General features: G+C 42.5%; 5 protein-coding genes across 5 annotated transcripts; 1 reads left to right on the top strand and 4 right to left on the bottom strand.

The window, feature by feature from the left end:
• Window positions 1-1,661: 1,661 nt before the first annotated feature.
• LOC115564325 (uncharacterized) lies at window positions 1,662-4,146 on the bottom strand. The gene is made up of 2 exons (XM_030388515.2): window positions 3,413-4,146; window positions 1,662-3,349 (listed from the first exon to the last, which is right to left on the bottom strand). Exons 1-2 carry the CDS (start codon window positions 4,036-4,038, stop codon window positions 1,762-1,764), a joined length of 2,214 nt encoding a protein of 737 aa, XP_030244375.2. The 5' UTR covers window positions 4,039-4,146; the 3' UTR covers window positions 1,662-1,761.
• A 295-nt stretch (window positions 4,147-4,441) lies between these two features.
• LOC115564324 (uncharacterized) lies at window positions 4,442-6,749 on the bottom strand. Its single transcript, XM_030388514.2, has 2 exons — window positions 6,152-6,749; window positions 4,442-6,063 (listed from the first exon to the last, which is right to left on the bottom strand). Exons 1-2 carry the CDS (start codon window positions 6,610-6,612, stop codon window positions 4,479-4,481), a joined length of 2,046 nt encoding a protein of 681 aa, XP_030244374.2. The 5' UTR covers window positions 6,613-6,749; the 3' UTR covers window positions 4,442-4,478.
• Window positions 6,750-6,800: 51 nt separating this feature from the next.
• LOC115564328 (uncharacterized) lies at window positions 6,801-8,917 on the bottom strand. Its single transcript, XM_030388523.2, has 2 exons — window positions 8,398-8,917; window positions 6,801-8,342 (listed from the first exon to the last, which is right to left on the bottom strand). Exons 1-2 carry the CDS (start codon window positions 8,832-8,834, stop codon window positions 6,827-6,829), a joined length of 1,953 nt encoding a protein of 650 aa, XP_030244383.2. The 5' UTR covers window positions 8,835-8,917; the 3' UTR covers window positions 6,801-6,826.
• Window positions 8,918-10,586: 1,669 nt separating this feature from the next.
• On the top strand, window positions 10,587-12,606 carry LOC149091724 (uncharacterized). Its single transcript, XM_089257763.1, has 2 exons — window positions 10,587-11,035; window positions 11,091-12,606. The coding sequence occupies exons 1-2, from the start codon at window positions 10,602-10,604 to the stop codon at window positions 12,586-12,588; spliced, it is 1,932 nt and encodes a 643-aa protein (XP_089113889.1). The 5' UTR covers window positions 10,587-10,601; the 3' UTR covers window positions 12,589-12,606.
• An 85-nt stretch (window positions 12,607-12,691) lies between these two features.
• On the bottom strand, window positions 12,692-14,700 carry LOC115564756 (uncharacterized). The gene is made up of 2 exons (XM_030389429.2): window positions 14,323-14,700; window positions 12,692-14,261 (listed from the first exon to the last, which is right to left on the bottom strand). Exons 1-2 carry the CDS (start codon window positions 14,673-14,675, stop codon window positions 12,707-12,709), a joined length of 1,908 nt encoding a protein of 635 aa, XP_030245289.2. The 5' UTR covers window positions 14,676-14,700; the 3' UTR covers window positions 12,692-12,706.
• Window positions 14,701-15,032: the final 332 nt, after the last annotated feature.

Raw genomic sequence — 15,032 nt, 5'->3', positions numbered from 1 at the left:
ACATACAATTGTGGGCCAATTGATTTTAATTGATTTTAAAAAATAGACGATTAAGTTTAGTAGATAAGCACAGTGATGTCACACGAAAATAGCTTTTAAAAAACAATTTGCCTTCATTGAAGGCCTCAATACAATTGAAGTTAGCCTTACATACGATATATAGCAAAACTAAGCATAAAGTGAATGCAAGAAAATAAAAACAAAAAAACTAATTTAGTGAATCAGTTTAAAACAATACTTGAATAAAATGCGAAAAAAACCTATGTATTTCTGGATTATTGAAACATGTTTTAGCTGTAGCTGGGCTTGGCATTATTGGGTCCATGGGCGAAGCTACAATATTTTATATATTTTGTGGCTCCAAAGATTTATTTTATATATCAATATATGGTCTTACGTAAACATTTTATGTAATATGTCAGAATTCTACCCATTCGAATTGCAAAAAATAAATAAAATAAAATAAAAAAAATATAAAAATATATTGATTGATAGTTGAATCTTCGTTTTAGCCTTCAACAGTTTTAGATATTTTTTAATATATTTCCCATATTAACAAAATACAAAAATAAAACATCCATAAATAATCATGAATATATGTTTAATGTTTCTTTCAGACCTTCTATATTTCTGATCATTTTATTTTATAAATATAGATATTTTATATGTATTTATTTATTTGTTGTTAAATTTTACAGGATTGAACAACGCCGTTTACCGGGCTCAGAATTAAATTTCGGGGCTTTTTCTTTGCGAGCTGGCTTTGCCTCGTCTTCATTTGACATATTCACACTCCCGTACTTTTCCTCGTATTTATATATGACACGACGCGAGACATACTGTCCGTGGATATTTCCTTTATTGTAGCCATTTGCTTCATCCATTGCAGGTGGTTTCGATGTCGACTTATACGCTGACTCTTCATTGATGTTACACTCAGAGCTAAATATAACTCCTGAGCAATGTGCAATGTAGACATTATCCGACTCCCATTTATCCTGCCCATCAGTTTGTTTTTCTAGTACTTGCTTTTCCTTGTTGTAATTCAAGTTGCAAATTTTTTCATTTTTTATTGGCGCTTCCAAGACATGATATATTTCTGTTGGCTTTGTTGGCTCTTCATTCTCGATCTCAAGCTTTGGCTTCTTTGGCTGAATCATCTTCTGAGGTTCAGTTGAATGAGGACGTTTCAGGTCGATTGGCTCATCATCTGCACCATCCATATTGAGAGTCACAGCAACAGTGACCATTTCATTTTCAGCCACGTCTGCGACGGCATTAACTGGTGTGACTTTCCAATTGCCGCTGGAACGCGAACGTTTTAGTTTAAAATTCTTTTTAATTCCCTCATCCCCCTTCTTATTTTTATTATATTTCACGATATTTTTTTCGGATTTTCCCATTTTAGAACTCTTTAGAAAATTATTAGAGAAAATTATGTTTGCTCAAGGTGACAAAAACAAACTTAATGAAAAGAACTTCAATTGCATTGAATTACTTTGGCAGGTCGTAGAAAAGTGTTGCACAACGTCGATAACAATTAAAAAATTATCGATAAAGAGTGTGCTAAAACTTAAATATTAGATTTCAATAGAGATTTCAACTTTAATTACATACATGCATAACGATTAATGCAGGGACGATTGAAGACTTGATACAAATTACGTTTGGTATCTGAATTAAAGTGTTTTAATTTTAATTTTAAAATAAATATCACACAAAATTTTACGATATTAAACACTGTTATTAAGCTTGAATGACTCAAAAGGCTGGAATAGTTGTTATCTTTTGCGTTTGCCACTCCCTCATGGCATCACTTAAATTTGTCTTGGGATAGCAGAAACAAAACTTTTTAGCAATCTCATCCTGAACACACTCTGAACTGTTTTTGTAGCTATTCAAGCGACTAATATCTGGAACATGCAGCTCCTCAATCGATTCGAGTTCGCGATTATAACGAACGGTTGCCTGGAATTTTCCAACATCGGGATAGGTGCGGAAAAGCAAGCGATAGACTACAATGGAACCATACGTTGACTCGCTGTCATTCTCCTCATAGGACATCTTCTGCTCCGCCATATCCATGTCCTGCAGACCCAAACGCTGGCAGACCTCATTGTAGTGATGCGTCAGCATCCAACGATTAATATGATATACCACACGCTTGCCCAGCAAATACATTTCACCATCCAGACTCAGTTTGACAAACTCGTTGCAAGTACACCAATGCTCCTTGACGCAAGCGTCCCGACAGCTGCGCTCCATGGGCAGCAGATGAAACAGCGACTGACTCATCGGGCAACTGGCCAGAGCGGGCAGCATCGCTGGTGTCGTGGCATTCAGCTGGAGCAGGTGTCTCAGCGTATTATACAGATCAAAGTTCGAGCACAAGCGATTGTGATTCATGGCCAAGGCCTGAGCGTAGTGCGGATAGGTGTTGTGGAACCACGGCGGCAGGTAGATATGCAGCAAAGGCAAGCGTTCCTCAAGGAAGCCATCAGACAGGTCCATGAGCACGCCATCGTGTGCACCATGGTCGCTCACTAGGACAACGATCGAATTATCAAATAGTTTCCCCTTCTCGAGCCTATTCAGATAATTTGCAAATATGCCATCCAATCCGGAGGCAGCAAAGTTCGAGTCCTGAGTGACTGTGTTGCTCCAAAAGAAGCCAAACATTGGTTGTTCCAGCTTCTGGGCGAAGCTCTCTGCAAACTGGGCACAAAACTCGTAGACATACGAAATGCCCAATCGCCTGCCGACGCAGTAACTATGTTTAACCTTCTCGTACAAACTGAATGCCCTACCAATGCCCACCAGAAGCGGACGAAGATCATAGTCGACGGCCACATCCTCGAAGCCAGTCATATTTTGTAGGAAGGCCGCCCCACCGACGTTGTCTTCGGCAAGAGCTGTGACATAGCCAGCACGTTTGTAGTCGTTCCATATCCACGAGCAGCCATTAGACTCCAGGGCACAACGTTGCTCCAGATGTCCCATTGTGTGACCCGACAGAATAGTCAACAAATTTGGTATAGTACTGTCGGCCACCTTGTTGTAGCCCTCCAGCTCGAACCAGCCCTTTCGATTGACAAATCTAGCCGTCTTTGGCATTGTGCGCTGAAAGTTCATGCGAGACATGCTGCCCAAACCGAGGACTATTACGCTGGGCTGACGTTCCAGCGGACGATTCTCAGTATTTTTGCTGGTATCGTTCACTGGAATCAAGATGAACGCATCCCGTTGCAAAATTCTCGAACTTTTTAATGCATCATGGCACTCGACCATAATACTCTTCACATCTCGCGGCAAAGCGCATTGTCCTCTAAAGTAAACTGGCGCATTCAAGCTAAGGGAAGTGAACGGGGTGTTAGAAAGGGGGGTTAAGTGATCAAAAGATGTTTCGACCTACTTGCTGTTATGCTCGGGCCTCTTCTCAGTATCTATAGTTATTTCTCGATAGTTGCAATCGACTCTGGATACGAGTGGATTCAATTTCAGCAAGATATCTCGATCAACAATCAAGTTATAGTGTTTCGCCTGCTCATCGTATTGCACGCGAAATACATCGGTCGAATTGGAGCAGGATTTCAGCTTGGGGGGCTTAAAGACCTCCATTACCGCACGCGAAAAGGGATCGGCAAAAAGCATCTTACATTTCTTACTATTCACCAGATAACGCGCTGGCTTTTCAACCATCTCGAACGAATCATCGTCGTCTGTATCGAAACCACCAAGCTCATCGGCAAATCTAATTTTGGATACCTTCGGTTTGTCTATCGGTTGAACTTTACGCACTGAGGAAGAGCGTCCTAGAATTCTATTAGCCCGAATCATTTCACGTATTTTCTGTTCTCTTGCAATTACGTTCGACGGCGACGTGTCTGGTAATATATCCTTGGTTACGGCTGGAACCTGCTCGAACACATTCTGTTCATTGCTCTTGTTTCTGTGATTTAGCCAAATGAATACCAACAGTACTCCAAAGAAGATGAAAACATATTTGCGTAACATTAGCATTTTTTTAAGTCTTGGCATTCCCTCAGAACGAATTTAAAAAAAAACTGCTTGCCTCAAGTGTTTACTGAAATGTTTAAACTAAAGCTGAATCTAAGCAAAAAATAAACATTGTTTACCTAGAGTTCTTTGATAAAATCTCAAATACAATTATGAATATATTTATATAGACAGTGTCCAACTCTTAAGGATTAGACAAGGAACAAAACAACTCCTTGAAGGTGTCTTCCTCAGGAATATTAACCTAAAATTGGTAGGAGATACCGTTTAGCCCACTTGCCACGTCTACAATCAGCGTTAATAGCGTACTGAAAATTTTAATTCTCGTATCTAATATAATAGGGTTATTGGAAAAAGAATTATCAGGTCGGACAGACAGGATGTATAACCAATATGCTCATTTCACTCACTAGGTAAATAAAATAATAGTTATTATAAACGATTCAATGTTAATATTTTATTTAACATGGAGTTCCTTGGTCGTTCACATTAATAATATCAATCGAAAATGTTCGACTAGCCTCGAAGCAAGCGCAAAACTTCTGGGCAACGTGTTCGGAGACACAGAACGACTCATTGCGATATGAATTCAATCGTGTTATGAACTCCTCCTGTACCATAACATGGTTCTGCGAGTCGGTTAGAAATGTGGCACGAAACAAACCTCCATTTGGTCGAGTGACGAACTTAATGCGATAAGTTTGAATGCTTTGGGGTGACAGCACAGGGTTGCCATCATCATCGAAGATCTGTTTGCGTTCGGCCCTCAGCAACTTTGCCAGCTTCAAGCGAACACATTTCGCTGCATAATTTCGGCTAGCCAGATATTCGTTGATGCGATAGACAATTGTTTTGGCCCAATAGATCAAAACATTACTGATGCGCACCTGCACATACGAATCACAGGTGCACCAGTGCTCCGGTATGGCAGCATCCTCGCAACTGCGATTGACTGGCAACGGCTCGAATAACGATTGGCATTTCGCGCAGAATGAATTGAATTGGAGGCTCGATTGCCCCTGGAGCAGGAGCAGGTGCTTCAAAGTCAAGTGCAAATCGAATGTCGAGCTCAAGCGATGACGATTCCAGTCAAGCGCCTGCACAAACTCTGGATGCTGCTCTCGAAACCAGGGCGGCAAATAAATGTGCAGCATGGGCAATCGCTCCTCCAGAAAACTGGAGGCTAAGCTCATCAACGCTCCTTGCCGCTGGCCATGGTCACTGAATAGTATTACAACTGCCTTATCGAAGAGCCCGTGCTCCTTGTACCGCTCCAAGTAGCTCACAAAATCCCTATCCACGCTGGCCGGCCCACGGAAGTCGTTGTGACTGAAGCCATTCGACCAAAAGATTCCGAAGATCGGCTTCGGGGAATCGCGAACAAAACGCTGCACCAGCTGCAGGCAATAGTCGAAAACGTAGCGAAAACCTTGCCTCCGACCAAGACAATATTCATAGCCGAAGTGCTTAATCGTATTCAAAGTGTTTTGGATCATAAGCATAAAAGGGCGTAGGTAGTAATCAACCGGCTTGCGGATGAAGCCAAATGTGAAATAGTGAAATGTATCTATAGAAGGCGTGTCCTCGGCATAGGCCGTCAGATAGCCAGCCTCTTGAAAGTGGTTCCAGAGATACGTGAATTGGTCGAAGCAGCCCGGCTCATGAATGTTGCACTGAGCACGCCACTGATTCGAACTAAGACCCGTCAATAGAGACATTACATTGGGCAAGGTGTTGTCCCCGATCTTGTTATAGCCAAGCATCTCATACCAGCCCAGCTGTCTCACAAAATTTGCTGTCAGTGGCATTGTTCTCTGGAAGTTCATCTGCGACATGGAGTCAATGCCCAACATTATCACACTAGGGTAGGTCCGACTACGTTGCTCATCCTGCTGTTCATTCCGCCCGACAGGATACTGGACAAAAGAGAATGCATCGCGTTGCAGGATTCGCGATCTGTTTCTTAGCTCAAAGCACTCCATGACAATTCCCTCAATGTGACGAGGTACGATCCAGTTCTGGCCAAAGGTGAGGGGTCCAACATTCCTAGAAATAAAATATGCTTATTTTATTTTCTCTTAGCATTATTATAGCCCATGCTTGTTCATATCCAATTCAATTCGCTTAAACACACCAGGTTAGGGAATCATTCGCTCCGCGTAACACCTCAAAGTAGACGCACGAAAATGCCAAAATATCTGGAAATAATTCTGCAAACACCGACTCGTTCACGTGCACAATGTATTGCCTCTTTATCCCATCATAAAGAACGGAAATTAAGTCGGGCTGATCCGTGCACTCCTTAAATCTTTCTGTTTTAAAAATGTGCATGACATCGGGAGAAAACGGATTAATCCGTGGTATTTTGCATCTGTGATCAAATACATTGAAGTCCTTGTCAGTATTCAAGGGCTTAAAAGTTGTGCGCTCTGTACTCGATTTGCCTTGGAACATAGTGGTAAGCTTCGGTACGGCTGAACTAATTTGTTTCTCAACGATTGAATTTCCATCACGATTGACAAGTACGAAGACAAAGAAGACTAAAATAATGGCAAGTGTTTGCTTTCTGTATTTCACAATCAATTGAAGAGTCATTTCTTTATTATATTTTATTTATTTTTTTATTTTTTTTTTTTTTTTCAATTTCGAATTTGTCTAGTTGGTGACTGTAAACTGAATGTTTGCTTTATAATGAATAAATAATAATAAATCGTACTCGCAGAACATGCAGATTACTGGGTATTCCTTTAATCCCAATGTGTATTTATTCATGGATTCAGGAATGAATATTTTCATCCGGCATTAAGCATTAAGCTTTTGGTTTACAAAGGCAGATTTCTTTTGCCTCGGGCTCATCCACACAATTGGTTCTGTTCGGAATGAAATCCAAACGTCGTATCAAATCCCCACGAACCTTTATAATACTCGCCCGCTTGCTGCTGAGAACTGTTGCATAGAAAACCGCTTTCGGTTGCGTTGTAAACTTCAAATGGTAGCAAAATATTCCATCCTTTGGCCCCACCTCATTTCCATTACTGTCGAAATATTGCTTCCGCTCGGCTCTTAACAGTCTATCGAATTTTAGTTGATAACATTTACTTCCGAAATCCGGCTTACTCAGATATTGTGTGACGCGATACACAACTGTCTTCGCTAACTCAGTCATACGCTGATTGTTTGCCACTGTCATATGCAAATCACAGCTGCAATAGTAAAGGGAAATCCCAGCATCCTCGCAACTGCGATTCACAGCCAACTTGACAAATAACGATTGAGCTTTTATTTGCTCTCTCTGGAACACAATGCCGGGATGCACCTGCACGAGCAGATTCTTAAGGGTCAAATGCAAATCATATGTGGAGGTCAGCCGACGACGATTCACCTCAAGTGTCTGTCCGACGTCTGGGTACTGTCGCCGGTACCAGGGCGGCAGATAGATGTGCAGCATGGGCAGTCGCTCTTCCAAAAAGCCCGAGGCCAGTCCCATCAAAGGTCCCTTACGTTGCCCATGGAGGCTGAACAAGACGACAACTGCCTTATCGAATAAGCCGTGCTCCCTGTACAGCTCAAGATACCTCACGAAATCCTTATCCACGCGTGCTGCTGCACTAAATTCTTCATGGCTGAAGCTCTTCGTCCAGAAGAGCCCGAAGAGCGGTTTGTGCGTCTCATTAATGAATCGCTGTACCAACTGCAGGCAAGACTCGAAAACATAGCGGAAACTCTCTCTCCGGCCCAGGCAGTAGTCGGAGCCGTCAGGGGGACGGCGCCCATCTCCCTCCATAATTTCCTTGAACACTTTCAGAATGGGAAACAGATAGTAATCCACGGGCTTGCGTGTAAAGGCCAAAGACGGAGAGTCTTCCGCATAGGCAGTCAGATATCCCGAGTTGTGAAAATGATTCCACAGGTAGCTAATAGCATCCAAGCAAGCAGGCTTCGCCATATCGCAAAAGTTCTGCCATTGGGGCAGTGCCCGACCGGTGAGAAAAATAATTTGATTGTAGAGCATATTATCTCCAGCGCTAGTATAGCCAAGCATCTCATACCACCCCAGCTGTCTCACAAACTTTGCTGTCAATGGCATTGTCCTCTGAAAGTTCATCTGCGACATGGAGTCAATGCCCAACATTATCACACTGGGGTAGGCCCGACTGCGCTTCTCATCGTTCGCCTCGTTCCGTCCGACTGGATGCTGGATAAAAGAGAATGCATCGCGTTGTAGAACTCGAGAGCTGTTGCCTAACTCATAGCACTCCACGACAATTCCCAGAATGGAACGGGGCACGATCCGGTCACTACAAGTAAATGGTGATCCCTTTTTCCTGAATGCGGTGTTATGTTTAAATGGAGGTCAGCTTAAGGTAGTTGAGTACATACCAAATGGGTGTCTCACTTGGTCCACTAACTATCTCGTAAAAGACGCACGCATAGTTGATCACACTTGGGAATAGTTCCATGAATAGAGATTTATTGAAGCGCAATCGATATTGCTTTTGCATCTTGTTAAATCGCACAGTGAATAGGTCGGGCTGATCCGTACACGTCTTGGGCTTGGGAGGCTCAAATATGGCCATGACATCAGGGGAGAATGGATCGATTCTTGGTATTTTGCATACATGATCAAAAACGTTAAAGATATTTGGGACACCAGTCGCTATGGCGGATCCATAAATGTAGCTATTTTTAGTGTCTTCTCGACCTTTCTGGATTACATCAACAGTAACTTCTCGTCCAATATATATATACACAGCTACAAACAAAATTAAGGCAAAGATAAGTTTTTTTTTATTGCCAAGAACCAGAGAATAAAACATTTTCGCAATTAATGTTTGTTTCGTTTTAACTTTTCTACATTTGCTTAACAGACTTCTCTTGAACTATTTTGTTTTCTTTTCATTTATTATTATTTTGATAAGTTACTAATACTCAGTATGTTATGTCGAAACTAGTTTCCAATAACACGAAATAATCAAGGTGTAAAGCAATTTACAGATAAGACATCCGATTATTGAAAAGAAAAATTGATTGTTTATTAAGTTTTAGGGCTCAGTGAATTAAATTGATTTGTTCTTTTTTTTTCTAGTTTTGTTTTTATTATGATCAATAACAAGTATTTTATTTTATTTTTCGGCGGTTTTTGTTCATTTTTGTGGATGTATTACGGAATTGCGTACTCCCTGGAAAATGTGTACTTGAAAAAGCTTCTATTTAGGGAATTCGTCAAAGATTCGAGTCAAATTAAGTTAAATGTAAACAATTCGGTAGTGATCAAACCTAATCATACTAGACGTTATTTTGTAAATAGTGCAAAGTGCAAGATGCCCTATTCGGATCCCTTCTCGCCCGAGACAATGCGGATCTATAAACCGGCGAAGCTAAAGGTCTGCACAAAGCAATCGGATCTTTTTTACTTAAGCTTTGACCGTAACACAACTCGATATTCTCTGCACGTCAATGAGACGATTTTGCTGCCTTTCGGAAACGGGATTAGGTGCAATTATAGCGGGATAAGCCAACGAAAGTATGCGAATAATCCATGACTTCTGTTGTTTAATTTCTCAATTCTAATATTTCCTCAAGGCTGCTTGCGACGGTTTTCTTTGAGAAGCAACACGAATTGCCCCAAAATATAAATGGAGTCATTGCCCAATGTCATGTTAAGCTAAACGCTTCAGTTATCCAAATCATTCAACAAGATGCATTTCCACTGCATCAGATAGCAAAACGCCGAAACGACAGCCCAGTGTCATAATTCTCGGTCTGGACAGCATGTCGCGCATGAATTTCGAACGGACAATGCCCTTGACGGCAAAGTTTGTCCGTCGTGAGGGCTGGTACTCCCTGTCCGGCTACAACAAGATGGCGGACAATACCTTCCCGAATGTCTACACGGTGCTGTCCGGTCTGGCGTTGTTGGACGAGCACGCATTTCGTTGGCCAAAGTATCGATATGCTAAAATGATTTGGAGAGATTACATTCGCGCTGGCTATGCCACAGCCGTAACCGAGGATGTTCTCAGCATTCCATTATTTAGCCGTATATATAAATGGACGTTGGCGCCCTACAATATACGCTCATTGCTCCAACGCATCGCAAAGACACTGAAAACCTACGTGAGATTCGGCTACGATTACTGCATTGGACGCCGGCTGGCCTTCTCGAATGTGTACGACTTTTGTGCCCAGTTCATCACACGCCATATGCTCGAGCTGGATCAGCCCATGTTCGGCTTCTTCTGGAGCTGCACATTCACCCATGACGATTACAATGTGGCCACCAGTCTGGATCGTATATTCGTGGACTACTTGCGTTTATTTGAGCAGCTGAAGCTGTTCGACATAATGCAACATAAGTCGCATTGTGTGGGGCATACAATAGCAAGAAAATTTTGCTTTTGTTATCAAAAAATACGAGGAAACACAGTCGGGGATTACCACTTACGAAATATTTAGTCACGTGACCAGTAAGCCCGTGAAGGAGCATAATTAAATAATTAAATGAAATTATGGATGAATGCAGACCTCAGTTAGAACTCAGTAGTTTCTTAATCAAAACTCACAAACAATTCTGAGCTTCAACAATGGCATGTTGGCTACTCAGCTATAATGGGATGCTCCTACTGGCCAGCCTGTTCGTCTGCATCTATATATATATTTATATCTTGGTTAGATTTAAATTGGCAGAAATCGAGCCAGCCATAAGCACTGAACAGTCCATATCATACGAAGTAACTTCCCAAATTCCAAGTCAAAACAAATTTAACGTTTTTGATCATGTATGCAAAATACCAAGAATCGATCCATTCTCCCCTGATGTCATGGCCATATTTGAGCCTCCCAAGCCCAAGACGTGTACGGATCAGCCCGACCTATTCACTGTGCGATTTAACAAGCTGCAAAAGCAATATCGATTGGGCTTCAATAAATCTCTATTCATGGAACTATTCCCAAATGTGATCAACTATGCGTGCGTCTTTTACGAGATAGTTAGTGGACCAAGTGAGACACCCATTTGGTATGTACTCAACTACCTTAAGCTGACCTCCATTTAAACATAACACCGCATTCAGGAAAAAGGGATCACCATTTACTTGTAGTGACCGGATCGTGCCCCGTTCCATTCTAGGAATTGTCGTGGAGTGCTACGAGTTAGGCAACAGCTCTCGAGTTCTACAACGCGATGCATTCTCTTTTATCCAGCATCCAGTCGGACGGAACGAGGCGAACGATGAGAAGCGCAGTCGGGCCTACCCCAGTGTGATAATGTTGGGCATTGACTCCATGTCGCAGATGAACTTTCAGAGGACAATGCCATTGACAGCAAAGTTTGTGAGACAGCTGGGGTGGTATGAGATGCTTGGCTATACTAGCGCTGGAGATAATATGCTCTACAATCAAATTATTTTTCTCACCGGTCGGGCACTGCCCCAATGGCAGGACTTTTGCGATATGGCGAAGCCTGGTTGCTTGGATGCTATTATCTACCTGTGGAATCATTTTCACAACTTGGGATATCTGACTGCCTATGCGGAAGACTCTCCGTCTTTGGCCTTTACACGCAAGCCCGTGGATTACTATCTGTTTCCCATTCTGAAAGTGTTCAAGGAAATTATGGAGGGAGATGGGCGCCGTCTCCCTGACGGCTCCGACTACTGCCTGGGCCGGAGAGAGAGTTTCCGCTATGTTTTCGAGTCTTGCCTGCAGTTGGTACAGCGATTCATAAATGAGACGCACAAACCACTCTTCGGGCTCTTCTGGACAAAGAGCTTCAGCCATGAAGACTTTAGTGCAGCAGCACGCGTGGATAGGGATTTCGTGAGGTATCTTGAGCTGTACAGGGAGCACGGCTTATTCGATAAGGCAGTTGTCGTCTTGTTCAGCCTCCATGGGCAACGTAAGGGACCTTTGATGGGACTGGCCTCGGGCTTTTTGGAAGAGCGACTGCCCATGCTGCACATCTATCTGCCGCCCTGGTACCGGCGACAGTACCCAGACGTCGGAAAGGCGCTTGAGGTGAATCGTCGTCGGCTGACTTCCACGTATGATTTACATTTGACTATGAAGGATCTGCTGATGCGTATGCATCCGAACTTGGGATTTGAATTCGTGTGCAGGAACTGCATGTCGCTGCTGTACCTCGTTCCAGAGAATCGCAGCTGTGCAGGGGCCACCATTCCGGAGCGGTTTTGCTCGTGTGAACCGTGTAGACGAGTACCAAATAGCGAATTAATGCAGATCTGGGCAAAAATAATGGTATTTCGCATTAATCAATATTTGGCTAGAAAAAACTTGATAAGACATTGCTATCCGTTGCAATTCAAAAGCTTGATAACCGTAGATCGTCAAGAGCTCTACAATACGGAGGGGCAAATCGTAGAACCAGCCGATGGCATTCAAAGGTATCACATTCAATTCGTTACCCATCCAAGTGGCGTTTTCCTTGGCAACATTTTCATCAACAGTCAAAATAATATCGTTGAAGTGCCGAATCATCGAATAATACGTTTGGGCACTCATAGCAAGTGTGTGGATGAGCCGTTAGGCGATCATTTCTGCGTCTGCCGATAGGCGAATGGGTATATTAAAGTATCAGGTACAAGAATTTGTTTAATTTATGTAATTAATTAATAATTAACATGGAATTTTAAATTGTCGAAGGAAACATTTGCTTTTATTAGACTCAAGCTCAGTTAGGAGTCCTTATCGCATTCTTGCACATGCAAAACTTTTTAGAAATCGGATCTGAAACACATTCCGAGTCCGGGGCATACACATTTAAACGACTTATTTCGTTGAGGTCCATATTCAAGGTAGCTGTGCGATGAATCCAGGAGAATGTTATTTCAAACATCCCAATATTTGGTTTCGTTGAGAATTCAATTACGTAATATTGTTCGCTATCATCGTCCGTCGCCTTGCGGTTCAATTCAATAATATGATCCATATATATGATGTGATTTAACGTAAAGTTGGCACAAAGATCCGATAGATTTTTCATGACCAAGCCATCGTTCATTTGTTGAATTATCGCCGCGGCCATTGGCGTCGCATAGGGTTCCATGGTAACAGTCACTCTGGGACGGCACGTGCACCATTTCTCTGTGATGCCTGCCTGCTCGCAGGTCCTGTTCACAGGCAGCCTATACAACAACGATTGGCAGGTGGGACACGTCGCTGACATCGGCTGAATGTCCGCATTCTTGGTGCTATTGAGTTGCAGCAAATGCTGCAGCGTCATGTAAATATCGAAGGTCGAGCTCAAGCGATTACGATTCTCAACCAAATTGCCAACGAGACGCGGATATTTGCGCCGAAACCAAGGTGGCAAATAGATGTAAAGCATGGGCATACGCTCCTCCAAATACCCAGTTGAAATCTGTCTCAAATAGCCAAAGCGCATGCCATGATCGCTTGTCAGTATGACAATCGAACGATTGAATAGGCCATCTCCCTCGAATTGCTTGAAATATTCGACGAACAGCTCGTCTAGGGCGTAGCTCGAGTCAAAAAATTCGTGCGAGAAGCTATTTGTCCAAAATAAGCCAAACATCGGTTTCGCCGTTTGTATAAAGCGTTGAATGAACTGCTTCGCATAGTCCCATAGATAGGCGAACGTCAGATGACGTCCCAGACAAAGATTTTGATCGTAGAATTGGCTCTCATTGAACGTTTTTTTCATGGCCATAAGCAGAGGTCTTAAATAATAGTCGACGGGCTGCTCCATAAATCCCGGTTTCATATAGTTGAACGTACTTATATTCATGCTATCCTCGGCCATGGCTGTTGTATAATTCTGATCCTTGAAGTGTTTCCAAATAAACGGTAGTCTATCTAGGCAGCCAGGCACAAAAACATCGCATATTTTGTTCGTATCTTCGTCGGAGTAGCCCGTTAACATGGCCAACAGATTGGGCAGAGTGTTATCGCCGACCTTATTGAGACCTTGGAGCGTATACCAGCCAGGTTGCTGCACATATCTGAATGTTTTTTGCATGGTGCGACGCAAATTGATCCGAGACATTGAATCTATGCCGAATATGATCACACTTGGCTTTGGATGCTCCTCTATCTCTTCCGGCAGCTCTTCGCTGCTCCTGCCGTCGTAGTCCTGCACGAAGGCGATGCCATCCGATTGTATGACTCGCTTGTCCTTCCCATTGACCACAGCACAATGGACTAGCGCATAGTGAACGTCCGGCGGCACAAGGAAATCCTGCGTCAGTATGCGTCTATACAGTACACTATGAGACCAGAAAGTTTAATCGCCGATAATCGAATATTTGCCGTCATCAGGAGACTCACCGAAAACTATCGTCTACCTTGTTGCTTTTAATATCTCTCACAATTTTTTCGTATTCACATTCCAGCGTCGTGTTCCGCTTAAACCATGGCATGGCCTGTTCCTCTCTAATATGCAAACGATACACTTTCAGGTCGAAATCGTATTCGGCTACAATAATGTCGCTGTCAGAACGGCACTTCGGTAGTTTCTTGAATTCCATGTGTTTCAGCACATCTTCCGTAAAGGGCTCCACATAAGGCATTTTACACACAGCACTATTCACAAAATAGGTCTGATTGGAAAGCTCATTGGTAGCTCCACCATTCAAAGCCACCAGGCAGCATAACAATAGCGGCAGCAACACCATCGCCATAATACGGTATACTAGGTACTAAGCAATATTTGGGATCTTTTCGGGTTATAAACTATAATCATATTTGATATGCCCAGCTGTGTCGAATCTAATTCACCTTTCCCGTTATATGCGTGAAAACAAGGTCAATTTCGTGGAGATATATGAATTCTCTTTGATATATCTGTTAACAAATTCTGTATATAATTAGAAATCTTTTATATAGATCAACAATACATATCGAATTTAGATAATGTAATGAAGAATACATACAAGAATTCTTCGCTAGCAACCAATATGAACAAGTAACCCTTCGAGCAACTTTTATTTCAATAATTCTTCGCTTATTTTCAATGCAGAATACTTATTTACGGCCCA

Source organism: Drosophila navojoa, chromosome 3, assembly GCF_054131105.1.
Source record: "Drosophila navojoa isolate 15081-1374.11 chromosome 3, UAZ_NAV_1.0, whole genome shotgun sequence".
NCBI lineage: Eukaryota > Metazoa > Arthropoda > Insecta > Diptera > Drosophilidae > Drosophila > Drosophila navojoa.
Note: the sequence above shows the minus strand (reverse complement) of the source record. Positions and strands in the feature narration are given on the sequence as shown.

Coding starts and splice junctions, on each gene's coding strand:
- LOC115564756 (XM_030389429.2), bottom strand. CDS start 14,675: ATGGCGATGGTGTTGCTGCCGCTATTGTTATGCTGCCTGGTGGCTTTG. Junction 14,262..14,322: donor AAGGTAGACGATAGTTTTCG/GTGAGTCTCCTG, acceptor CTGGTCTCATAG/TGTACTGTATAGACGCATAC.
- LOC149091724 (XM_089257763.1), top strand. CDS start 10,602: ATGGCATGTTGGCTACTCAGCTATAATGGGATGCTCCTACTGGCCAGC. Junction 11,036..11,090: donor CCAAGTGAGACACCCATTTG/GTATGTACTCAA, acceptor CACCGCATTCAG/GAAAAAGGGATCACCATTTA.
- LOC115564325 (XM_030388515.2), bottom strand. CDS start 4,038: ATGCCAAGACTTAAAAAAATGCTAATGTTACGCAAATATGTTTTCATC. Junction 3,350..3,412: donor AGGCCCGAGCATAACAGCAA/GTAGGTCGAAAC, acceptor CACTTCCCTTAG/CTTGAATGCGCCAGTTTACT.
- LOC115564324 (XM_030388514.2), bottom strand. CDS start 6,612: ATGACTCTTCAATTGATTGTGAAATACAGAAAGCAAACACTTGCCATT. Junction 6,064..6,151: donor GCGAATGATTCCCTAACCTG/GTGTGTTTAAGC, acceptor TTTTATTTCTAG/GAATGTTGGACCCCTCACCT.
- LOC115564328 (XM_030388523.2), bottom strand. CDS start 8,834: ATGTTTTATTCTCTGGTTCTTGGCAATAAAAAAAAACTTATCTTTGCC. Junction 8,343..8,397: donor CCAAGTGAGACACCCATTTG/GTATGTACTCAA, acceptor CACCGCATTCAG/GAAAAAGGGATCACCATTTA.